Raw genomic sequence first — 25,725 nt, forward strand, 5'->3', positions numbered from 1 at the left:
TATCCTTTATTTACAGCTTCTGAAGATATCCTGTACTTCTTTGAAAGACTCTCATCTTCTTTTATTTTTTACAGTTGAAGCACACATTTATTATCCATTGATATTTCACCAAAATGCATCCAAAAGAAATACAGAAAGTCTAACAAAATGTAACAACATGGTCTGTCCTCCTGGGGGCCATATTGCTGTTCTTGCTCAGTTTTGATAATTTTAGTTTTTATAAAAGATCTGTAGCAATCTCCTTGAATACTACCTTATTTTTCAGCATCAATGTCAAAGGAGGTAGATATATATGCTTACTGTTTAAACTGACAGGGTTCAGTTTCCCTATCAACTTACTCTTATCTTCCAACCTTCTTTATCCTGGGGAAATCTTTAGAAATGAAAGAAAATCCCAGAATGCATTTCCAAGAAATACAGGTGTGATACTTGGTGTTGTGCTAATGGATCTGGAAGCTTTAAGAGAACTGGAGAAAAATGCTCTATAACCAAGAAATTGTAGCTTACCTTAAACTTTGGGACAGGAAGAGAAAGATCTCTGGTTTTGGACCATTTCCTATGTCTCGGATCCTGCACAACTTTTACAGGAGCGTGACCTGAATCCTTGAGAAAAGATTAGAAAGTAGTGGTGATTCAAAAGCCTTACTGACAAAATGGCATTAAGTACTTCTTGATTTTTATCAAATTAATATAGTTGCCCATTTCACAAATCGGACTCTAGGAGATGTACAATAAAAACAGAATTACAAATAAAACTTTAAAACTCATTAAACAATTAAAGCATAAACATAACTTGTACACTATCCCAGTGGTCACCAACCGGTGATCCGCGGACCACTGCTGGTCTGCGAGAAAATTTTGGTGGTCCACAGAGAAATCTTTGCATTTCTCTCGAGGAGCCTGGCCAAAGTTTCCCATGCCGCTTGTGCTTCAGCATTTTGACTCCCAGGGACAGGATGGGGTCCTTCAGGCAGTTAGCTTGGCCGCCTGTTAGCAGAGAGAAGTGCCCGGGGTCAATCCTAGCTTTGCTGTCCATTGCAGATAGAAATCTCAAATACGGCCAAGAATGAACGTTTCTCTTGTAGCCAGCCCGGACGCTAGATCGGCCCCCTGCAAACTCTCGTCTCTCAAGGAGCGCTCGCTGAAGCGGCGCGGGAAACTCGGCCGGGCTCCTTGAGAGACGAGAGTTTGCAGGGGGCCGATCTAGCGTCCACAATGGACAGCAAAGCTAGGGCTGACTCCGGCTGGTTCTCTCTGCTGTAGTGCTTCCCAGACGCAGTCCGAGCCGCAAGCAGAAGGAGACACAGTCCCTCTGAAGTAAATGACTTCGTGGCACCTTGAGGTACCTGGGCAAGGGATCCCTCCGCCATTGCGGGGTCCTGGTCGTCCGGAGCGAAAAATCACCTGGTGACTCCTGGCTGGCTTGCCAGAAAATGTTACAGAAAAGAGACCACACCAGCTCTTTATCGAAAGGAAAGGTTTATTGCGCAAGGTTCAGCAGCAATAGCTCAAGCAAAGTCTGAACCCCGAGGGGTTGTTACATACAGGTTTATATATTCTTTTCAGTCAGTATATTCATTTCCGGATGTACACATGATTTCCATTTATGGGTATGACATGCCCACTTCCTTGGTCCTGCCGGGGTAGCTCAGACTGTGTTTTTACCATCGGTACTGTGTGTGGGAGGGGTAGATATGGCGGGAGCAGGGGGCCATATCATGTTAAGGGAGCACGCACCCGCTGTCTTCAAGCGGTAGGGTGCTCCGGTCCCCAAGGCTCCACTCGTTCTCCAGGTAGTACAGACCTTCAGGGCCCGGGCCTTCGTCTGATGCTGTGCAACGCCAGGTCCATAGTAAATAAAGCCCCCCTCATCTGTGATCTTGTTTATGAGGGGGGAGCGGACCTGGCGGGTATTTATTTTATTTTATTTTTGAATTTGTATACCGCCCTTCTCCCTGAGGACTCAGGGCGGTGAACAGCCAGATAAAAACATCAAATACAAATATTAAAACACATTTAAAAATATATATAAATTTGGCCCCATTAATTAAAACGATAAGCAAAACAGAACAATTAAAAAACCCTTAAAAAGAAATTAAGCCAGCCCGGCTTGTTGAAAAAAGAAAGTTTTAAGGGCACGGCGGAAGGCACTGGGTATTACGGAAACGTGGCTGGGCCCGGAGGGAGGGGTCCCTCTGGTAGAAATGTGCCCACCAGGTTTCCACGCATTCCATCAGTCGAGGTCACAGGGGAGGGGCGGGGGAGTAGCGGTTATTATTAAAGAAGGCCTTAGGCCGAGGGAGACCACTGTACCTCAGACGGCTGGTTGTGAGTCCCTCCTTGTGAAGTGGGGCCACGGGGTTCAGACGGGTTTGCTGATCACGTACCTGGCTCCCTGCCACGTGGCAGCAGCCCTGCCCGAGCTACTCAACGTTATTGCCGCGGTGGCGGTTGATACCCCCAGACTTACGGTCATGGGGGATTTCAACCTGCCATCCGTGGGTGAGGCGTCTGAGGTGGCTCGGGAGTTCATGGCTTCCATGACACTGGGGGAAACACACTGGACTTGGTTTTTGTCTCTGGACAGTGGTTGAGTGATCTCGAGATAGGGGATATAGTCATCGAGCCCTTGTCACGGTCAGATCACTCGCTCCTTCGCCTTGACCTTCGAACCGCGGCACCCCGCTGCAGGGAGGCGGAACCGATAAGATGGTACTGCCCCAGGCGCCTGATGGAACCTGATAGGTTCCAGATGGAGCTTGGGCCAATCCCGGAGGTTCTGGCTCTGGCTCTGGTTCTGAGACCAGAGGGACGCCCCTTCTGGCCCCAAATGTGAGTTTGAGAGGAAAGGAAGAAATGAGAACAGCGATACTTCAGTTCTTTGGCTTGCCAGAAACAAGTGAGGACCCAATTGCTGATATTAGTGCCTTATTGCAGTTTGTGGCCACGGAAACAGTGGCAAGGGACAGGAGAAAAACCCTGGATGGTGCTAGACTGGTAAGAGATACCCAATCCTGTCCTGCAACCCCTTTTATTGACTCTGAGCAGAGGGTGGGAAACAACAGACTGTCCATTTTAGATTTCCCGCCAAATGGTGTGACGCCCAGCCAAACCCCAATTCAGGGTGACCAAGTTAATATGGCGCCACCTACTGCCCAACCAGCTATTGATGGCATGCGAAGACATGCGAATGCTGGCATCCAAGTCACTCACTTTGCAGCGCCTACCGCTGGAGTGACCCAGGATGGCCAGCCGGCAGGAACTTTAATTCTGATGGCGATGGCTGGGCAGAACCTTACCCAGACGACCAATCCGGTCGCGACGGCTCCAGTAATAGGACCAAGAAGTTCGCCTACCGAACTGGAAATCGCAAATGCGATAGAAGTTTTAACAGCGGCTTTTGGGGCCAATTTCCAGCCACCTTTTACCCAGTGCGTGACAACGGCCCGTATTGACACCCCCTCGATGACTGTGACTTGCTCCTTGCCTGTTTCAGGCACAGCAGGCTCTCCTGCGGCATCTCCAGCTTTTGCAGCCATTTCCGGGGCTGCACCAACTGAGGTTGAGGTCCCAGAGGCCTTCTACTGAGGAGCAGCCGAGGAGATTTTCGCATCTTGGTGTTCAGGCAAGAATTAGTTGTGAGCATGCTCAGTTTGGTGTTTCGACCCCTCCCATTAGGGAGGAGCAACTGTTGAACAGCCAGCAAATAGGTTTCAAGCCGGCTGCTTCAATACCAATGCTGTATTGTCCGTTTAGGAATTTGCAACATCATGGACAGCAACAGTTTTCTGTCTCCATGCCTGCAAGCACCAGCATCTTGCCGCCTGGTTTTAAAACTCTCAGCATTAGTGGCAAAAACTTAAAAGAATGGGAAAAGAGCATACAGGTGATTTTAATGAAGGAAAATGTATTGTCATTGCTGTTAGAGCCTTCCCCCCAAACCTTGGACTCTGGAAATTGACTTGTTACATCATAAGGCTTTTTGTATTTTGTTATTGTCAATTGATCCAGCATTGTACCCAAGTATCCCCCATAATTTAAGCATATGTGAGGTTTGGGAAAAATTGTTTAATCTATTTTGCTGTAAGAACTCTAATGCAACTAGCAGGATTTCCAGAAAGTTCCATTCTGCTAAATTGAGGGCAGGGGTAGACATGAATGAACACCTGTATGAGCTTAATAAGATGAGAGAAGAATTGATCTTAAGGGGGGAACCTGTATCTGAACGGAGTTTAATTAGCATCATAATGAATTCTTTAGATGCTAGCTGGAATAACTTTATTTCCCAATTGGATAATACCAGCTATGAGAATATGTCCCTGGAAGTCCTGTCTGGTAAACTCATTGCAGAGGATAACTTAAGGAAGGACAGGGCGGCCTTCCATAGGAAGGAGAGACCATCAAGAAGGTCCAATAGCCCTGATAAGATGTATACTGTTGGGGAATGTTTTAACTGTGGATCCAGGGATCATTACAAAAGAGACTGCCCGCGTAATGCTAACGCCAGGGCACGCCAGAGGGCACCTTCAGGTGACAGGTATAGAAAGAGATCATCTACCCCACATAGAAAGCCACAAGGTAACCCTTCCAGCCAGAGAAGGGGTAGATGGCCAAAGAAAGATGACAAAGGGGATGTTTAAGTTTACTACCAATTTTGCTGCTGGGGTTGAGACAATATAATCAAGGCTCTCAAGAAAGCAACGAGAGCAACTGTGGCTGTTGGACAGTGGGGCAAGTAAACACATTGTAAGCGACCGAAAGTTGTTTACTGAATTGAAAGAACATAAGTCTATGGTCAAGGTTGCCAACGGCAAAAGGGTAAGAGTTGCTGGTATTGGGAAGGTTTTTATCCCCGGGCTTGGGGAGGCTAATAGTGTTTTATATGTACCTGAAATTGATCATAACCTGCTCAGCACTATCAAAATAAGTGAGAATACTAAGAGGTGTTGTTCACAGAAGGAACTGTTGTAGTTACCAACGATAAATGTGTGGTTGGGGAAGTTTTGAAGATTAACAGTTTACCTTATTATTCCCCCATTATAAGGGCTGAGGAGTCTGATGCTAGCAACCAGGTCACTACTTTTGATAGTGATGATGAATCTCAATCGGAATCAGATGATGAGTTTAAAGGTACCCAAGAGAAGGGGAGTCGTAATGATAATTGTAGAAATGTTTTAAAGTGTAAAAAGTATGTGTGTTTTAATCTTGAGCAAAATGGTGAGGAGTATGTAAACGCCAATGCAATTTCTATTGGCAAACCATTACATGATGAGTGTGCTCACCTTATGCATCGTAGAATGGGTCATATGAGTTTTCCAATTGTGCAAAAGATGTCTGAATGCTCAAGGGGAGTTAGGATTAAGGATTGTAACACTTTTTTGGATTGTTCTATTTGCACAAGTGCAAAATCCAAAGTAAGGCCCGCACCCAGGAAGTCTCAGAGGTATTCTGAACCCATATTCCAGTTGGTACATATGGACTTGGTAGGTCCTTTGAAACCCTCCATTGGCAAGAATCATTACTTCCTGACAATTGTTGATGACCATAGTAGGTTTGGATTTGTTTATCTTCTTAAATCCAAGGATCAGGCCTTATCTAAGTTTAAGGAGTTCTGCAGTTTGATTGAGAATCAGCACAAGGTCAATATTCAGAAGATCTTGACCGACAGAGGAACTGAGTTTAATTCAGCTCAGTTCTCTGGTTGGCTGAAGGAAAAGGGTATAGTCCATTTACGGACTGCGCCTTACTCCGCATTTCAGAACGGAGTTGTCAAAAGAAGGAAAGGTGTACTGCAGTCAATGATGAGGTGCGCTCTTGAGGACGCTGACCTAGATTTTTCATATTGGGCGGAAGCAGCTCTGTATGCGAATTACACTCTCAATCGTGTATGGTCTAGTGTGGTGCAAAAGACCCCATACGAGATAGTGTATGGCCATAAACCAAGTTTAATGCATCTTCATGTATTTGGAGTGATGGCCGATGTCCGCATCCCCAAGGAACTTAGAAAGAAGGGGGACAGAGTCTCAGCTAAATTGAGATTCGTTGGTTATGAGACAGGCTCTAAAGCAGTGGTTCTCAACCTGTGGGTCGCAACCCCTTTGGGGGTCGAACGACCCTTTCACAGGGGTCACCTAAGGCCATCGGAAAACACATATTTTCAATGGTTTTAGGAATAATTTTATGGTTGGAGGTCACCACAACATGAGGAACTGTATTAAAGGGTCGCGGCATTAGGAAGGTTGAGAACCACTGCTCTAAAGCCTTTAGGTTTGTGGACTCAAACAGGAGGTTAGTAATATCCAGGTCAGCTACCTTTTATGAAAGTACGAATTGGAGCAGGATTCATGCCAACGAGATCCTGACTCGAGGCCCTCCTCGTGATTTGGACCAACAAGTGGAAGATGTGTCAGAAAATCTATCTAGCGATAGTGACGCATCTGGTTTTGAGGATGAAGAACGCGCATCCCACACACCCTTAAAGGGAATATTAAAACAAAGGAAGGGAGTAGCCTGGAAAGAAGGGCACTCCACTTTAAAGGTTCAAAATGATAATAATGAGGAGGACACCTCATCAGACAGTTCTGATGTAGATGAAGAACCAATAAGTAGACCAATTTGAACCACCAGGGGCAATAAGCCAAAGAGATATGAAGGTTTTGTCACTTCTGTTGACCAGGTTTCAGTCATACCCCAAAGGTATGAGGATGTGTTAACTCTATCTGAAAGAGAACAACAGAATTGGCTGCCATGGATACCGAATTGGATAGTCTGAAAAGGCTAGAGGTATTCACACCAACGAAATTACCAAAAGACAAGAAGGTAATTGGCACTAGATGGGTCTTTAAGAAGAAACCTATTGATAATGGGAAGTTTATTTACAAGGCGAGGTTGGTTGCACAGGGTTTCTCACAGAGGTTCCCTGATGACTATGTTGATACCTTCTCGCCTACAGTGCACCCAGAGAGTGTAAAGACCGCATTCACTATAGCTGTTATTCAAGGAGAGTGTGTGTACCAATTTGACATACAAACTGCCTACTTACACGCCAAGTTGGATAAGAAACTATGTGTCAGGGCTCCTAAAGGTGTAAATCATCAGGAAGGTGATGTTTGGCTTTTGAACAAAAGTCTCTATGGTCTTAAACAATCTGGCAGGAGGTGGTACGAATGTCTTACCAAAAGTTTAAAACAAATGGGTTTTACGGCCACATCGGCTAATGAATGTGTGTTCATTAGAAACCACCAGGGTACAAAGGAAACAGTCTTGCTTTACATGGACGATAACTTATATATCTGCAAGTCTGAGAACAGATGCAGAATGTTCTCGAATGAGCTAAGTAAGAATTTTGCCTTAAAGCCTCTGGGCCGAATCGATAAATTCTTAGGAGTACACTTTGTTAAAACTGAGAAGGGGTTTGAACTTTCTCAGCAGGATAAGATCTTGGAACTGATCAAAAGATGTAACATGGCAGAGGCCAAACCTTGTGACACCCCTATGCAAACAGATTTCCTTAAGAACATGTACGTTGAAAGTGCAGCTTTTGAACAAAAGACACTTTACAAATCCGTGATAGAATTGTTACTGTACATCGCAGGTTGGACAAGGCCAGATATCAGTCTAGCCGTAAATGTTTTGTCCAGACATTCTGAAAATCCCACACAATATCATTGGAACGGAATCAAAAGGGTTCTGAGGTATTTAAAGAGCACCTCGAACCATTCACTTTTGTTAGAACCAGACATATCAGACAAACCGGGTTTGTGCTGCTACTCAGATGCAGATTGGGCAGGGGACATTAGATCCAGGAAGAGTACTTCAGGTTATGTTATATTTTTGAATGGGAGTCCTATTCATTGGTACTCAGGTAAACAGAAGTTAATTGCTACTTCCACTGCCGAGGCAGAATATGTATGCTTGTCTAAAGCATCGAACAATCTGATCTGGTTTGATGATCTTTTAGCTAATTTGTGGGAAGAACCTGTATATCCTATAAACATTTATAAGGATAACATGGCTGCTATCAACATATCGCAGGCTGATGCTGTGGGACAGAGGTCACACCACATTGACATTAAGTATAAGCATGTCAGGCAATTGTCAAAGATAGGTTTCATTAGGACAGTTTTCTGTGAGACCAAGGAACAAATAGCAGACATACTAACTAAACCACTACCTCGGGATCAACATCAATATCTCCTAGGTAAAATATCTCTGGCTATGTGAAAATGTACCGTTTATTATTGTGATGTATGTATCCAACGATTTATATGTATATGCTTTTGTAATCAATGGCCACAGAGAAGGGGATTGTGAGAGAAAAGTTCACTCAGCATATTGCTGCGACCATTGATTGGTTCCTGGCTTGAACATTCAAATGAGCCAATCAGAGCGCAGCCCTTGACTCTGAGTTTTCCCGGGCTTTCTAACTGACAATGACTCAGCATATAAGCAGCTGCTCGTTAGCAAGATGTGTGCGTGTGTGTGCGCTCGCACTTCTTCCCACAGACTCTTTCTCACACACACGCGGAGCAACTCACGGAGCACGGAACAGCACAGCAGAGAATTGATTGCTTCCTTATCTGCCTCTCCCGGACTAGAATCAAAGAGCTGAAGTCATTACAGCTTTCTTCTGAGGAAGGAATGAAGACCTGGACTTTGACTCCAAAAGAGCTGGATGGACTTCACCAAAGAAGGGAGATGATTATTGGTACTTTTTATAGGCTTTGTTTGTTTCTATTAAACTTGTTTACTTTTCTAAAACTCCTCTCCGCCCTGTTTGATGCATTTGTAAGCGAATGAGGGTCACAGTCTATAAAACCCATCTCAACAGTCAGCCCCATATAGCCTCTATATTTCAATACACTCCTTTCACTACTACGGATCTATTAAACTGGAAACAACATTATGGCCCATTTAATCAAAAACCTAGAGAAGTTGTGGATCTGATTTAAACTATAATGCAGACCCATATGCCCACATGGAATGACATACACCAACTCCTGGGAACCCTTCTCACACCTGAGGACCAAGAAAATGAAGGGCGGCCAGGATTTTATAATCCTGAAGGAAAGATTCCCTAATGATAATGATCAAGCCCATCAAGCCGAGAGATGACATAGGGCTGCTGAAGTCAATCCACATTGGGATCCTAATGATGCAATTTATAGGACTCGCCTGATGGATTTCCGTGCCCTCACTATAGAAGCACTGACCAGGGCAGGAAAACCTCCTGTCAATTTTTCAAAACCTGCCACGGTGTTGCAAAAGCCTGATGAAAGCCTGGAAAGTTTCTTAGAGCGGCTAATTGAGGCGTACGAGCAGTATGCCTAAATTGACATAAGACAACCACAAAATTTGGCTATGTTGAATGAACAATTCATTGCCCAAAGTGCTGAAGATATTAGGCGGAAACTACAAAAACAGGAAGGAGCATTGGGAATGAATACCAGTCAGTTAGTGGCAATAGCAAGGAAAGTGTTTGTAAATAGAGACAAGGTAGAGAAGAAGGAGAGAGAGGGACGAATGCAAAGGAAGGCAGAATTACTTGCTGCCGCATTAGGAGTAGTGACTCTTGGACCCAACCAGTGTGTCCTGTGCAAAGAAGAGGGACACTGGCAGCAGGAATGTCCACGGCGATTGGGATCCCGGGGTAGAGGAAGAGGAAGAGCGTTGCCTCCTCCCGCCATGAGAGGAAACGAGATGAGAGGAAGAGGAGGTTATGGGATAAGAGGACAAAGGAGCCCCCCCCCCAGAGAGGGGGGAGCTGATTGGATTAGCGGAGATGGACTGGACTGAATGACGGGGACCAGGTTTAGAGGACCCACCCCCAGAGCCATTGGTTTCAGTAAAGGTGGGAAAGAAGGATACGACTTTCTTGTTGGATACTGGGACAAGTTGGTCAGTAATTAATAAACCAATAGCCCCCCCTTCGGGGTCTCAAGTAAAAATTCAGGGAGTGTCAGGAACAGTGCTTGGAAGGCCTATACTATAACCTATTTTACGTCAATTAGGTAATACGGCTCTCAGCCATCAATTTTTATATATGCCAGAATGACCAATCCCGCTTTTAGGGAGATACTTATTTATTTATTTATTATTTATTTATTCAATTTATATGCCGCCTTTCTCCAGAGACTCAGGGCGGCTTACAATGCATTTTTTTAAAAAGCCATTATAAAAACATTTAAACATTAAAACATTAAAACCCATTCACACCATTCATGGCCGGATCTCACAAGATTGCAACAGCGAGATCAACGGCCCCAGGCCTGCCGGAAAAGCCAGGTCTTCACCGCTTTTCGGAAGGCCAATAGGGTGGGGGTAGTCCGGACCTCAGGAGGTAACTGGTTCCAGAGAGCTGGGGCAGCCACAGAGAAGGCCCTCCCCCGCGGGCCTGCCAGCCGGCATTGTTTAGCTGACAGGACCCGGAGGAGACCAACTCTGTGGGATCTTGCCGGTCGCTGGGAGCTATGTGGTAGAAGGTGGTCTCAAAGATAACCTGGCCCTGAGCCATGTAGGGCTTTAAAGGTAATAACCAACACCTTGAATTGTGTCCGGAGACCAATAGGGAGCCAGTGCAGCTCGCGGAGAATTGGTGTATCTAGGTGCACCCACGATAGCTCGCACGGCTGCATTCTGGACCAACTGTAGTCTCCGAACACTTTTCAAGGGTAGCCCCATGTAGAGCGTGTTGCAATAATCTAACCGTGAGGTGACAAGGGCATGAGTGACTGTGAGGAGAGCCTCCCAATCCAAGTAGGGTCGCAATTGATGCACCAGGCGAAGTTGTGCAAAGGTCCCCCTAGCCACAGCTGTCAGATTTTGCTCTAATCTTAGCTGTGAGTCTAGGAGGACACCCAAATTGTGACCCCGTTCTGAGGGAGACTTACTTACTAAATTAAGGGCGACGGTCACATTTACACCCGATGGTAGTGAATTAACCTTGAACCATCACCCAGATCACACCTGGCGCCTAATGGTTATTAAAGAGACTCCGAAATCTGGGAAATGGCAAGAATTTGATGTCCCTGGGGTATGGGCGGAAGACAATCCTCCGGGATATACAAGATTCCAGCCTCCTGTGGTGGTAGACGTACAAGCCAGGCGTCTGCCCTGTACGAGTTAAACAGAGATACTATACCCCAGAAGCCACTGAATCCATTCAGAAACTTATCACTAAGTATTTAAAGACTCGTATCCTACGCCCCATACAGTCATCATGGAAGACCCCCCACGATTTTACGAAGAGACGTGATGGGCTGGCCAGACTTGTCCCATGAGGGGGGAATAGGGAATAGGAAATTAATTAATTAAGCAATTGCAAGGATTGAATACATGAATAGAGGCTATAAGGACATATGTAGGAGAACAAACACCACCTTTATTAAGTAGAAAATGCCATCCCTTTAAACCAGGGGATAGAGTGTGGGTAAAGCACTGGAAAAATGAACCTCTTAAACCACAATGGAAAGGGCCATATACCGTAGTGATGTGTTCTCCCCTTGCAGTAAAAACCGTGGAATCCAAATTGTGGATCCATTGGACCAGACTGAAAGGCGCTGCTAATAGCGACCCGGTCCAGTGGGAGGCACAACCCACAGAGAAACCATTGGTCCTTAAGTTCAAACGTAAATGAATTGGAACCATATAAACTTTTCAATTGAAGTAATGACATTTGGTAGTGGTTTTACTTGTCTGCATCCTGAAAAGGACACTCTGTTGAACCTTACCGGCAATAGGTTCCCTGCACACAGTGTTGAAGAGCTTTGCTGGGTCACACCGGAAGCTGATCCTCTACGCACAGCAGAAGAATGGAACTGGGACTTGTACTCCTAATTATGGTATTAGGGTATTGTGCACGAGGGGAAAGTACTGTAGTGTGTATTGAAAATTTAGGCGAGTGGGGCCCTAGGCGAAGCATTATTTTTAGCGAGCCGATAGGAAGGACAGAGTGTGAGACCGACAACATAATTCAGCTAGACCCAGCATACTGGGAGGATAAGTGGCCCCAACCGTGTGATGACCCGACAACTTTTGATATACATGTCTCAATAATGTGCCTAGAGAAAGGGCCAGGAAATTCGGAAGTTTGTATGAATCTGGGTAGGCTGTTCCAAATTGGTATATGTGGACATGCCTTAATAGACACTGGCCTGCCCCTGTTAAGTCTGGATTGCGTTTTCCCACCTTTCTTTGTTGAAGGGCACGCAATCAGCCCATGGCAATTAAGGAAAGGATGGGCAGGGTTATGCTCAGTCCGAAAACACCAATCCCTAGCGGCCATTGCTATACATCAGAATACTTGCAGGAACCGTAGACAGGGAAGCTGTAAAACCCGACATCTCTGATAATTGTCAACAATGTGTTACCCAGGCGAAGCAAGGTTTGGCCACTGTGACTACGTTAATCTATCACACCCAAGCCCCGAAAGATTGTAAGCCCACGGGAAGGACATGTCAGAGAAATGGAACCATGTACACCTTGTGTATTCTAGGAAGTAAGGAGATCTGTTACAAACCTGAAACTCCAGAAAAGTTGAATGTCACCTTGTATACAGGGTTTGGACAACTTTATGGTGAGAAAATAGAGGGCCGGTATGCATATGTGAATCATACCACTGTCCTTAGACAGGGAAGTGAGAAAATAATATTGGAATTTGATGCGTGTACGCCTATAGATAAACCAGGCCGACCAGGTAAAGTGGGATATGGATCTGACTCTTAGAAAGATGCATACAAACACAACCATAAATATCTGTGTAGCACCGATACCACCTGGATTACAGCCAGACATGAGAAGTGGCTACCCTGCGCAGGTTCAGTGAAATGTGCAGGGTGAGAATGTGTGACTATACAGGAGGTAGATACCAGGGGTGTGCGGGACTGGGCAAATTCACAAGAGTCGAAAACAGTAACCGGGTTAGGTTAGAAGTACTCAGAACCCATTCACCTTTAAAAGTTTGGAATTGATGGAACAGGCCAGGACCCTTTGATTTACCTAACCATAATAATGGAGAAGATTCATGAAGGGCAAATTAGAACTTTAGGCTGGTCTGTATATGATAATCTAAGGAAATTGGATAATGATCCACTCTCTATTAGTACAAAGGTTAACAATATGTTTGTAGAAATGGCGGAAGAAGTGGCTAAAACACTGACAGTAAGGAACTGTTTTGTGTGCGGTGGTACGAATATGGGCGAACAATGGCCGTGGGAAGCCTTGGAAGCAAGCCCTGAAGTTTTCAATATGTCTCAGGCAGGGAATATTTCAGCCAGAACTCGCCTTTCTGGTATTATATGGACATTATCAACTAACCTAGTGGGGCGAAATTGTTTTGTGAGGAATCAAACTGAGCCCGTGGGAGACCTCATCTGTCTAGGATACTGGGATCAGGAGTATAAAACCTGGATCTCTCCTGGTAATAAGACAGAGCCCAGTAAATTTAATATTGCCTCACTTTACTATCTTAGTAGTACCTTGGAGGAATGGGTTGCCCCAGACAACATGTACTGGATATGTGGCAACTTGGCATATGAAAAACTACCTTGGAACTGGTCAGGGTCTTGTGTATTAGGATGGATTAAGCCATCCTTCTTCCTTTTGCCTATTCAGTCGAGACAAGTGTTGGGTGTTCCTGTGTATGACATAGTGGGCCTACAGAGACGCAGAAGGGATGTGAATACAGCCTTCTCTAATTTTCTATGTAAAGAGTTGGCAGAATATGAAAAAACCAACACTTGGAACTCTGAGCGAATAGTATGCATATATGGACAGGCCACTTGGGCGGAGGATGGCTCATATGGATACAGAACCCCTATTTATATGCTGAACAGGATTATCAGGTTACAGGCAGTCCTAGACCTGGCCGGTCAAAGGATAGACAAGGCCTTGAACATATTGTCTGAAACCACAGATAAGGTAAGGACAGCTGTATATCAAAATAGGTTGGCTCTGGATTACATCTTGGCTAAGGAAGGAGGGGTGTGTGGAAAATTTAACCTCTCTAATTGTTGCTTACAAATTGATGAAACAGGGAAAGCTATTAAGCAATTAACCACTGAAATGAGACAGCTCACCCACAATGCTGACCAGGAATGGGATAGATTCAATTTCAAAGAAATCTTTAGTGGCTGGTTCCCTAAACTTCCAGGATTACAAGCGATCGTGGCATTAATAGGTTTAATTACGGCCGGATGTATCATCTTACCATGTGTTCTGCCTGTTTTTGTTAAAAATATGTCAAATAGTTTGTCTTTATTGGCAAACAGGGAAGCAGTCATCCAGGTCATGGCTATGTGGGAATATCAGAGAATTGTTGACACTGACAATTATGAAACTCTTGAGAAGTCAGAAGAGTTTCAGAGGGGGGAATAAAGTGGATTGATGAGATTAAGCCCCCGCTCATAGTATACGTGACATCTCACCATTGCTGAGCTACCCCGGCAGGACCAAGGAAGTGGGCATGTCATACCCATATATGGTAATCATGTGTACATCCGGAAATGAATATACTGACTGAAAAGAATATATAAACTTGTATGTAACAACCCCTCGGGGTTCAGACTTTGCTTGAGCTATCGCTGCTGAACCTTGCGCAATAAACCTTTCCTTTCGATAAAGAGCTGGTGTGGTCTCTTTTCTGTAACAGTACAGACTATGAATAAACAGGCTTGGAAACTACCAAGAACCATGTGCCTTCAGTATTATACCAGCACTCTTTCATAAGCCTTAATCATAATGCCCTTTTCATAATGTTTATTTTTATTTATTTTATTTTATTTCGAATTTATATACCGCACCTTCTCCCGAGGGACTCAGGGCGGTGTACATCCAGATAAAAACATACAATGCAAACATTAAAAAACAATTAAAAGGATATATATTAATTTGGCCCCAATTTAAGATAACAAACCAATTAAAAATTAAAAATATGTTAAAAAATATGTTAAGCCAGCCCAGCTTGCTGAAAAAAGAAAGTTTTAAAGGCACGGCGGAAGGCACCGAGGTCTTGGATTCTCCTTATCTCTGGGGGCAGCTGATTCCAGAGGGTAGGTGCCCCCACAGAGAAGGCCCTCCCCCTGGGGGTCACCAGCCTACATTGTTTGGCTGATGGCACCCCGAGGAGGCCCTCTCTGTGGGACCGCACAGGTCGGTGGGAGGCCATTGGTAGCAGCAGGCGGTCTCGAAGATAGCTAGGCCCTATGCCATGGAGCGCTTTAAAGGTGGTAACCAACACCTTGAAGCGCACCCGGAAGACCACTGGGAGCCAGTGCAGCTCACGCAGGAGCGGTGTTATGTGGGAGCGCCAGGCGGCTCCCTAATTACCCGCGCAGCCGCATTCTGGACCAGTTGGAGCCTCCGGGTGCTCCTCAAGGCCTACCTAGTGGCGATAAAGACGGCAAAGTTTAATTACTTTTCCGCCTCTATTGCGTCATCAGGGAATCGTCCGGCCGCCCTGTTTAGGGTGACCCGCTCCCTGCTCCATCCGTAAGTGCGGGAGGATCCCTTGGAAGGCAGGGCGGAGGATTTCGGACAATACCTGTATGACAAAATCGCTCAGATCCGGGGGGATTTGGACTCTGACTGGGTAGATCAGGGCAGGGTGACGAGGAATAGTCTTGAGAATGTTATCTGGGAGGAGTTTGATGCTGTGACTCCCGATGATGTGGACAGGATTTTGGGGAGACTTAGTGCGGCCACATGTTTACTGGACCCGTGTCCCTCCTGGTTGGTACTGGCTTCCCGGGAGGTTACACAAGGCTGGCTCCAGGGTGTTATCAACGCTTCGTTGAGTGAGGGTCACTTCCCCGCTGCCTTGAAAGAGGCGGTGGTGAGGCCTCTCCTCAAGAAGCCGTCCCTGGATCCGGCAATATTGGCCAACTACCGTCCTGTCTCCAACCTTCGCTTTATGGCGAAGGTTGTTGAGAGTGTGGTCGCGCGACAGTTTCCACAATTCCTGGAGGAAACATTGTCAGCGTTCCAAATTAGGCTTTCTTCCAGCGCTGACATAACAAGTTGAAGCAGAAAGAGCGGAAGCTTGATTTATTGCTGAGATGAACTTTTACCTAGTTTTGTATGTACAGATAGGGTTTCCTGGGAGACGAGGATGGGGGGCTGCATTCCTGTGAAAAGAACGTGCCGGGATGTAGAGATGGATCTGTATGATGGCCAATGGGACGTTGGGGGTTGGAGAGCGGAAGAGGAGGGGGTTGGAAGGAGGAGCCAGTTTGGCTGCAATTTGAGTCAGAAATGTCGGATTCTGCTATTCTTAAAAATAAAATGATTCATTAGACAGCTTGCGCTTGAGAATGAAGTTTATTCAAGATAGCACCGAAACCTGACAGACAGCCAAACTCTCCTCCAAATCCAGGCTGGCTGAGTTTAAATCATCCCATTCCCTCCCAGACATCTGGTCGGAAGGACTATGGCTGAAGCCAAGCTATCGGAGGAAAGCCTGCTTCAAGAAACGGGAGGAGCAGAAGCGGTCGTGATTCCAGCCAACTTGGAAAATACAAAGGTTCAACTTTCTTCACCTTCCCTCCCCGCAGAACTTCAAGCAAAGAAACGTGAAGCAGATAAGTACCTGGGGACTGTGCCAAAAGCCTTAGAGACGGAATCCCCTTTTGCAAAGGTAAAAGATAAAGAAAAACCCCTAAGTGAATTGGGAAGGGCGAGCTGGGGATGGGAATGGCAGCGAAGCCCAGACAAGGCAGCACCTCCCCACCCCAGGATGAGAGACGAGGCAGAGGACTATCAACACCAGGGCTGGCCCTCCAGAGCTCAGCACAGAGAGGAGAGGGCAGAGAGGGAGGAGCCACCCCAGTTCAGAGGGAAGTTCGATGGTGACCCAGACAACCTCGCCCAATTCCTCGATTCAGCTGAGATATACATAGAGCGGTTCGGACACCTCTACCCTTTCCCCAGAGCCCTAGTGAATGCTATCTCGGAAGGGCTGGAGGGAGAAGCAAAGAGGTGGTCAGCATCACTCTACAAATACAGGGCTCCCCAGCTACAAAATGCGGATGGGTTCTTGCAACTATTGAGAGCCCGTTATGAGGAGGAGGAGGAGGACCCCTATGTGGAAGACGAGCTCAGAAACCTAATGCAGAGGGGGAAGCCTATCAGAGAGCATATCCGTGAATTCAGGAGAGTCATTGGGACACTGCCTCCCCTACCAGAGCGATTGCTGGTGTATTTTTTTAGAACAAGCCTAGATAAAAGAATTTCCCAAGTGACTGCCTATCGTGACATCCCAAACCGACTCGCTGAATGGTTCCGGGTAGCGATAAAAGTCGACAGAGGGCTGCGGGCGAGTGACACGTCAAAACCACCAGAGGGAAAGGAGAGAGGCCGACCAGACCAGGGGCCACTCAACAGACGAGAAACCCCAACATCACAGCCCTCCTACAGACCAACTGCCCCACGGAGCCCACTGAAATGCTACAGATGTGGGGGAAGCGGCCACATAGCAGCAAGATGTGGAACGCCTAGACCGGGACCAGCTCCACCGCCCAAAGCACGACCGGAACGAGGGCCCAAGCGCGTCACCCACGTACCGCAGGAAGCTCCCCAAATCCCTGAGTTTTTCGCTCATCTGACCGAAACCAGAGGAATCCCAGATGAGGGAGATCAGTTCCCTGAACCCTATGACACGGAAGACGAAGGCGAGGATGACCCGATGGTGAGTGGACCCGTCCATCCTTTTCTTTTCCCCATACGCCTAACAGCCCCCAAAACAGGGGCCCAAGAGACTTTCCAAGCCCTAATAGACTCGGGTAGCACACGGTGCCTAATCAACCTACCCACAGTTCTAAAATTGGGAATCCGAGCTAAACAGCTCAAACAACCAATTCGCTTCGAGCAAGTTGATGGGTCCCTAGTGGGAGGAACGTACGCCACACACTTGACTGAACCCGTGAGACTAGAACTCGCAGATCACTGGGAGACAATCCGCTTCATAATAGCCCCCAAGATGACAGAACCAGTCATATTGGGACTCTCATGGCTCGACAAATGGGGCCCAATCATTTGGTGGCAAGAGGGAACCCGCAGGCTGAGAATAGCAAAGGGGCCCCAACCCCTGCCGCCCCGACCAGAAGAATTCCCTCCCATGCTGAAACCCCAAAGCAGCCCTCCACTACAGAAGAAAACACCACCAACACAAGGGTCCCTCCCAGAAGGTACAGCAAAGCAATTGGCAGCCGCACCCACCACCGCTTGTAACGCAAACCAGATCCCAAGGGAGTACCAAGACCTTGCAGGGGTATTCAGCGAGGCCGAGTGTGACATTCTGCCCCCCCACCGTGAGACCGATTGTGCTATCGAGATTATCCCAGGAGCGAAACTACCCAAACCTAAAATGTATGCCATGACGCCCCGAGAAATGCAGGAAATGCGGGACTACATAGACAAAAACTTACAAAGGGGATTTATTGAGCCAGTGAAACCAAGGGTAGCGGCGCCGGTCATGTTTAAAGAGAAAAAGGACGGCTCCATGAGACTGGTGGTCGACTTTCGAAATATCAACGCTGTTTGCGTACACAACTTGTACCCCCTCCCCCTCATGAAAGACATGTTAGCCCACCTAGCTAAAGGGAAGGTTTTCACCAAACTAGACCTTCGAGAAGCTTATTACCGAGTACGCATAAGGGCAGGAGATGAATGGAAAACAGCATTCAACTGCCCCCTGGGTAGTTTCCAGTTTAAAGTAATGCCTTTTGGATTGCAAGGAGCCCCGGCAGTGTTCATGCAGTTAATAAACGAAGTCTTACATGAACACCTTTACAAAGGGGTCCTCGTCTACCTGGACGATATTCTTATCTACACGGAGACCATAGACGAACATATACCCCTCGTCCGCCAAGTACTGAAAAAACTGCTACGGGCAAACCTATATGTCAAACTGCCAAAATGCGATTTCCACCAATCACGGCTAGACTACCTGGGCTACCGAGTATCAAATGAGGGGATAGAGATGGACCCAGCCAAGGTCCAATCAGTTCTACAATGGCAGCCCCCTCGCACCCGCAGACAACTGCAAAGTTTTCTAGGCTTTGCGAATTTCTACAGACAATTCATCCCCTCGTTCGCGAAGATTGCCAAACCTTTGACAGATCTCCTAAAGACAGGAGCCCAGCGATGAAACCTCGCCCGGGACAACCCCTACAGTGGGACCTGACCTGCCAACAGGCATTTGAGACGCTAAAAGGACTGTTCGCAAAAGAACCTGTCTTAAGACACCCGGATCCAGAACAGCCTTTTGTCATCCAAGCAGATGCAAGTGATGTGGCAGTAGGAGCTGTGTTACTCCAAAAGAACAACCAAGGTGATCTACAACCCTGCGCCTACACCTCCCGCAAACTCACCGATACGGAGAGGCGATGGGCGGCGTGGGAGAAGGAAGCGTTTGCAGTAAGGTGGGCCTTGTTGACCTGGCGGCACCTTCTAGAGGGAGGCCAGAAACCATTTGAAGTCTGGACTGATCATAAAAACCTAGAGGCCCTAAAAACCCCACGAAAACTGTCGCCCAGGCAAGTGCGGTGGGCACAATACTTCAATCGTTTCAATTTCGAGCTTAAGCACATCCCAGGTGGGAGAAATTTCCTGGCTGATGCCCTCTCCCGGATGCCCCAATACAACAGTGAGCGGGAGCAGGTAGTGAATGCCATCATCCCCTCCACCCAAGCTGCGGCCCAAGTGGTAACCAGACGGCAACGACGTGACCAGCAAGGCCAACTTGCAAGTGACTTAACTGCGAAATTAAAAAATGAAATGCTGACAGACCCCTGGTATCGGGACAATCAACATCTCTTGACAAAAAGAGATGAACTAGCATGGAGGGGGACAAAGCTCTATGTCCCACAGAGTTTACGCATCCTGATTCTCAAGAGGAGCCACGATGTTAAACCAGCAGGACACTTCGGGTTCCTAAAGACTCTGCACCTAGTACGAAGGCAGTTCTGGTGGCCACATATGAGAAAGGACGTAGACAGTTATGTAAAAAGCTGCACCATTTGTGCCACGATGAAGACAAGGCCAGGGTGCCTGCCTGGATTGTTGCAACCAGTAGCTGAGCCAACAAGACCATGGGAGGAGATTGCAATGGACTTTATAGTAGACCTACCGAGGAGCAGTGGAAATACAGTGATCTGGACTGTAATAGACTTATTCTCCAAACAGGCACACTTCATTCCTTGTAGTGGACTGCCTTCAGCCCGTCAGTTATCCAAACTGTTCCTGAAACACATTTACCGCCTACATGGAGTCCCCAGGAGAATCATTTCCGACAGAGGGGTCCAGTTCACAGCAAAGTTCTGGAGGGAGTTTCTACGGTCCATAGGTTCATCCCAAGGGCTCAGCTCAGCATTTCACCCGAGCACCAATGGGGGGGCAGAAAGACTGAACGCTATGATAGAACAGTATTTAAGATGCTACGTCGACTACCAGCAGTCCAATTGGGCAGACCTCCTATCTTTTGCGGAGGTTGCATATAATAATGCTGTCCACAGCAGCACGGGGCTAACCCCGTTCAAAATAGTGAGTGGCATGGATTTTGTTCCCATGCCAGAATACCCGAGGGAGCCCCCTTCCTCAGTCAGTTTGACCGACTGGATGGCAATGTTGAGACAAACTTGGGAAAATGTTAAGAGGGCGCTGGCAAAGGCGGCTCAATCTTATAAGGACCAAGCAGACAAGCACCGAACTCCCCAAAGACCATTTCAGCTGGGAGAGAAAGTTTACCTCTCCACCAAGTACTTGAGACTTAGACTCCCGAGCAGGAAATTGGGCCCAAAATTTATAGGACCATTTCCTATAATAAAAATAATCAACCCCGTTACAGTGCAATTGCAGTTGCCACGGCTTTTGGGGAAAATTCACCCCGTTTTTCACAGTAGCCTTCTAAAACCTGTAGTGGGGTCTACTTTAAGGCCAACTCCACGTGAACCCCCTGGGCCCCTGGTTGTTGGGGGCCAAACGCACTACGAAGTGCAGCGGATTCTTGATTCAAGATGGCACAGGGGGCGCCTTCAGTACTTAATTAAATGGAAGGGTTACCCATTGTCAGAGGCTTCCTGGGTGAAGAGCGCAAACATCCAAGCTGATCGCCTTATAGCAAAATTCCATGCAGACCACCCGGGAAAGCCGGGAGGGGGGGTGCACAGCCAGGGAGGGGCTGATGAGACTAATCTTGTTGTGTTTTCCCTATGGGATAGGTGATGTCGCAGAAGTGAAGGGAGAGGGGCCGGATGTCAGCGTTCCAAATTAGGCTTTCTTCCAGCGCTGACATAACAAGTTGAAGCAGAAAGAGCGGAAGCTTGATTTATTGCTGAGATGAACTTTTACCTAGTTTTGTATGTACAGATAGGGTTTCCTGGGAGACGAGGATGGGGGGCTGCATTCCTGTGAAAAGAACGTGCCGGGATGTAGAGATGGATCTGTATGATGGCCAATGGGACGTTGGGGGTTGGAGAGCGGAAGAGGAGGGGGTTGGAAGGAGGGGCCAGTTTGGCTGCAATTTGAGTCAGAAATGTCGGATTCTGCTATTCTTAAAAATAAAATGATTCATTAGACAGCTTGCGCTTGAGAATGAAGTTTATTCAAGATAGCACCGAAACCTGACAAACATCTTATCTAGATCCGTTCCAGTCGGGTTTCAGGTCTGGGCACAGCACGGAAACGGCATTGGTCGCGTTAGTTGATGATCTCTGGAGGGCTCGGGACAGGGGTTGCTCCTCTGTTCTGGTCCTGTTAGATCTCTCAGCGGCTTTCGATACCATCGACCATGGTATCATGCTGCACCGACTGGAAGAGTTGGGGGTGGGAGGCACCGTGTTGCGGTGGTTCTCCTCCTTTCTCTCCGACCGGTCGTAGTTTGTGTTGGCAGGGGGGCAGAGGTCGACCTCGAGGCCTCTCATTTGTGAAGTGCCGCAGGGATCGGTCCTCTCGCCCCTTCTGTTCAACATTTATGTGAAGCCGCTGGGCGAGATCATCTGTGGCTTCGGGGTGAGATACCACCAGTACGCTGATGACACCCAGCTGTACATCTCCACCCCAGGCCACCCCAACGATGCCCTTGAAGTGATGTCCCAGTGCCTGGAGGCTGTGCGGGTCTGGATGGGGAGGAACAGGCTCAAGCTCAACCCTTCCAAGACTGAGTGGCTGTGGCTCCCGGCATCCCGATATAGTCAGTTGACTCCATCACTGACTATTGGGGGAGAGTCTTTGGCCCCCACAGAAAGGGCTCGCAATCTGGGAGTCCTCCTGGATATGCAGCTGTCCTTGGAGGAACATCTGACGGCTGTAACCAGGGGGACCTTTTGTCAGGTTCGCCTGATTCGCCAGTTGCGGCCCTTTCTTGATCGGGATTCCCTGTGCAGTCACTCATGCCCTCGTCACCTCTCGCCTTGAGTACTGCAATGCTCTCTACATGGGGCTCCCCTTGAAGAGCACCCGGAGGCTCCAACTGGTCCAGAACACAGCAGCGCGGGTAGTGACGGGAGCAGCATGGCGCTCCCATGTAACACCGCTCCTGCGCGAGCTGCACTGGCTTCCGGTGGTCTTCCGGGTGCGCTTCAAGGTGTTGGTTACCACCTTTAAAGCGCTCCATGGCATAAGGCCTAGCTATCTTCGAGACCGCCTGCTGCTACCGACGACCTCCCATCGACCCGTGCGCTCCCACAGAGAGGGCCTCCTCAGGGTGCCATCAGCCAAACAATGTAGGCTGGTGACCCCCAGGGGGAGGGCCTTCTCTGTGGGGGCACCTACCCTCTGGAAACAGTTGCCCCCAGAGATAAGGAGAATCCAAGACCTCAGTGCCTTCCGCCGTGCCCTTAAAACCCACTTTTTCCAGCAAGCCGGGCTGGTTTAAGAAGAAATTTTTAAATGTTTTAATTGGTTTGTGATTTTTAATTTTTGGGCCAAATTTATATATATTTTAATTGTTTTTTAATATTTGTATTTCATGTTCTTAATTCTGGCTGTACACCACCCTGAGTCCTCAGGGAGAAGGGCGGTATATAAATTGGAAATAAAATAAATAAAATAAAAATAAACTAACTGGGTCAGGTCCATGGCCGTCATGGAAGCCATGAACTCCCGAGCCATCTCAGACGTTTCACCAACGGATGGCAAATTGAAATCACCCATGACCATAAGCCTGGGTGTATCAACTGCCACCGTGGCTATCACGTCGAGTAGCTCGGGCAGGGCCGTTGCCACGCGGCAGGGAGCCAGGTACGTAAGCAACAAGCCCATCTGAACCCCATGACCCCATCTCACAAGGAGGGATTCACACCCAGCAGTCTGAGGCACAGTGGTCTCCCTCGGACCAAGATCTTCTTTAATAATAACCGCCACCCCCCCCGCCCCTCCCCTGGGCCCTCGGCTGATGGAATGATCTGAAGCCTGGTGGGCACATCTCAACCAGGGGGACCCCTCCCTCCGGGCCAAGAATGTTAAAATACATTCTTGGAATGTTTGCCTTCATAGTCTATACAGAAAAACTTATGATCAACATGTGTTAGAAAAAGAAAGTAAGTTAAACTCCTACTGATTTCAGTGGAGTTAAATGCTTGAGCATGCTAAGAAAATCACTGGCTACTATGAGATTTAAGCAAAAGCCTAGACACTACCTAAATCCAGTCAACTCCTACCTTCCCCCTCACTAAAATCACCTTTTTTGGATTCCTAGACCATCAACACGTTCAAATGAACCACAGATCTCTTTATCAGAGACAACACACAGGGTCCACTAGTCAAGTTTCACAGCAGAAATCTAGTGCATGCAAGATAGTACAAAACATTATCAAAATTGGCAAGTGGTGGAGTGTAGATGACGTTCCTAAAAGCCAACCTCAATATGACAGAAGGAAATATCAGAATTTTTGGCAATGGCCCTTTTGAAAACTATGGAAAGTACTCAGGTTCTTGCGTTAGCTAATTTACATAATCTAAATGTATAATGACACACACAGAAAAAGAGCAGTATGGAATGGGGATCCTATGGCAGTCATGAAAAAGCTGGACAAGGATCACTACAGAGCTGACTCATCCAAAGATTTGTGTCACACTGCACTGTATCTGCTCTCATGTAAGAGATGGAAAGCAAACTAAAATGTTAACACTCAGCAAAATACAGTGCATGAAGAAAACAGGAGAAGCAATACATAGAATCTGGAAAAGATATAAAAGAGGACCTAGAGATATTACCAAACATTAGACCATCCATCCTCAGCAGGAATGACTCACATGCTTTACAATTTAGTAAAAAATATATTAAAAAAATCCAATACTATCCACTTACGTTAGTGCTGAAATGCACTCCATCATAGCGGTAGATCTTGTGCGGACCATCCTTAAGCATAGGATCAACAATGAGCTTGTAGTTTCTCCACTGGAAGTTAGGGGTTTTCTGGAAGTCACCCCCACCTTCCGGATCCATTCTGACTCATTTACACTGCAAGATGCACATGGAATCAAAGGAATATATTAAATCACATCTTCATTTCCAGCAGAAGTAATTTCAATGACAGATTCTACTGCCATCCACCTCTGAAACTTTCATACTCAGAATCACCATCTAAGGATATCTTTCTGTATATAAAGGAACCAGAAGTTTTAATATTAAGCACAGTGAAACAATCTGCTCACAAAATTTCTCCTGCATCTATTTCAAGATCTGTTTAGCATAGCCTAAGTTATAAGGCCTGGTTAATGTACCTGCTCACTCTTCCCCTGAATAGTGCTACTAAATGTCAAGTCCTACTTTGATATTGTCTAGCATTCTATGGACAGTTTACCATAATTGTCTCAATACAAGATAGACAATACTTTTGACTAGAACAAACTACTAAAAGCTGGGGTCATTTTGGAACCAGTGGGCATATTTATACTAATCAAGGCTTGTAGTCTACAATACAAGGCTAATGTAATTCAATATACTTAGAACAGAACTGCCTGGACTCGTGATTCTATAGTCTTGTTTTTTTCAGAGACAGGCTGAATCTGCAAAATGTAGCACATAGAAATTTGCTTAAAAGTGTTTAAATTAGATCATTCAGACTTTTTTACTTATCTTTTTCAGAAAAGAAAAGTACACCTCTATTTCTAATGACTGAAGAAATATTTGGTTAGCAAATGATATGCAATCTCAGAAACTGAAGTATGATCAAAGTAAGACGGGACTTTTGTTATATGAAGAAACAAAGAAAAATAAGCTGATGCCAAATAGTTCTTGAAAGTCAGAAAAATAATGATTCTTTAATAAAAATGTAATATTGCCTTATGGAGGTATTTAGAAATGGGATTATCTCCTCTATTCAGATATCCATCCCTGAATCAAACCATCCTTGAACTAAAGTAATGTAGACAGATGCCTGACCAAAATCTGTTGGGAAAAACCTCGGAGTATATGCCACAATATTATAAAATTATCAATTATCAATTTTTTTAAAAAATCCCTGACTATAAGTTTTAATTTATTTCATTTTCACTTGACCCTAAATCATACTTTTGTGTCAATGTATTCATAATCTGCCAGATGATTTTTTTAAAAAAATATTGAATTAATTTTAAGTAGCAATGCAATCTTGGAAAACCTTGTAACTTACATTCTACTCCCATATGCAGCTGCTAATTGCATAAGGACAGGCATACATATCTCAGAATACATAGAAATTATATCACAGTAAAAGAAAGGAATAAACTTAAACCTGTTGTAGATGATTT

At 46.3% G+C, this 25,725-nt stretch overlaps 1 protein-coding gene across 1 annotated transcript in view; it reads right to left on the reverse strand.

Moving 5' to 3' along the window:
• SETD1A (SET domain containing 1A, histone lysine methyltransferase) overlaps positions 1-24,439 on the reverse strand; it is a 66,228-nt gene extending 41,789 nt beyond the window's left edge. The window contains exons 1-2 of the mRNA XM_070944520.1: positions 24,302-24,439; positions 508-603 (exon numbers count right to left, since the gene is read on the reverse strand). Coding sequence (XP_070800621.1) covers positions 508-603; positions 24,302-24,439 — 234 coding nt within the window. The remainder of the gene's footprint in view (positions 1-507; positions 604-24,301) is intronic.
• Between the last annotated feature and the right edge of the window lie 1,286 nt (positions 24,440-25,725).

This window comes from Pituophis catenifer, unplaced genomic scaffold (genome assembly GCF_029215685.1).
Source record: "Pituophis catenifer annectens isolate HBS135680 unplaced genomic scaffold, rPitCat1.0.hap2 SCAF_5, whole genome shotgun sequence".
Classification (NCBI taxonomy): domain Eukaryota; kingdom Metazoa; phylum Chordata; class Lepidosauria; order Squamata; family Colubridae; genus Pituophis; species Pituophis catenifer.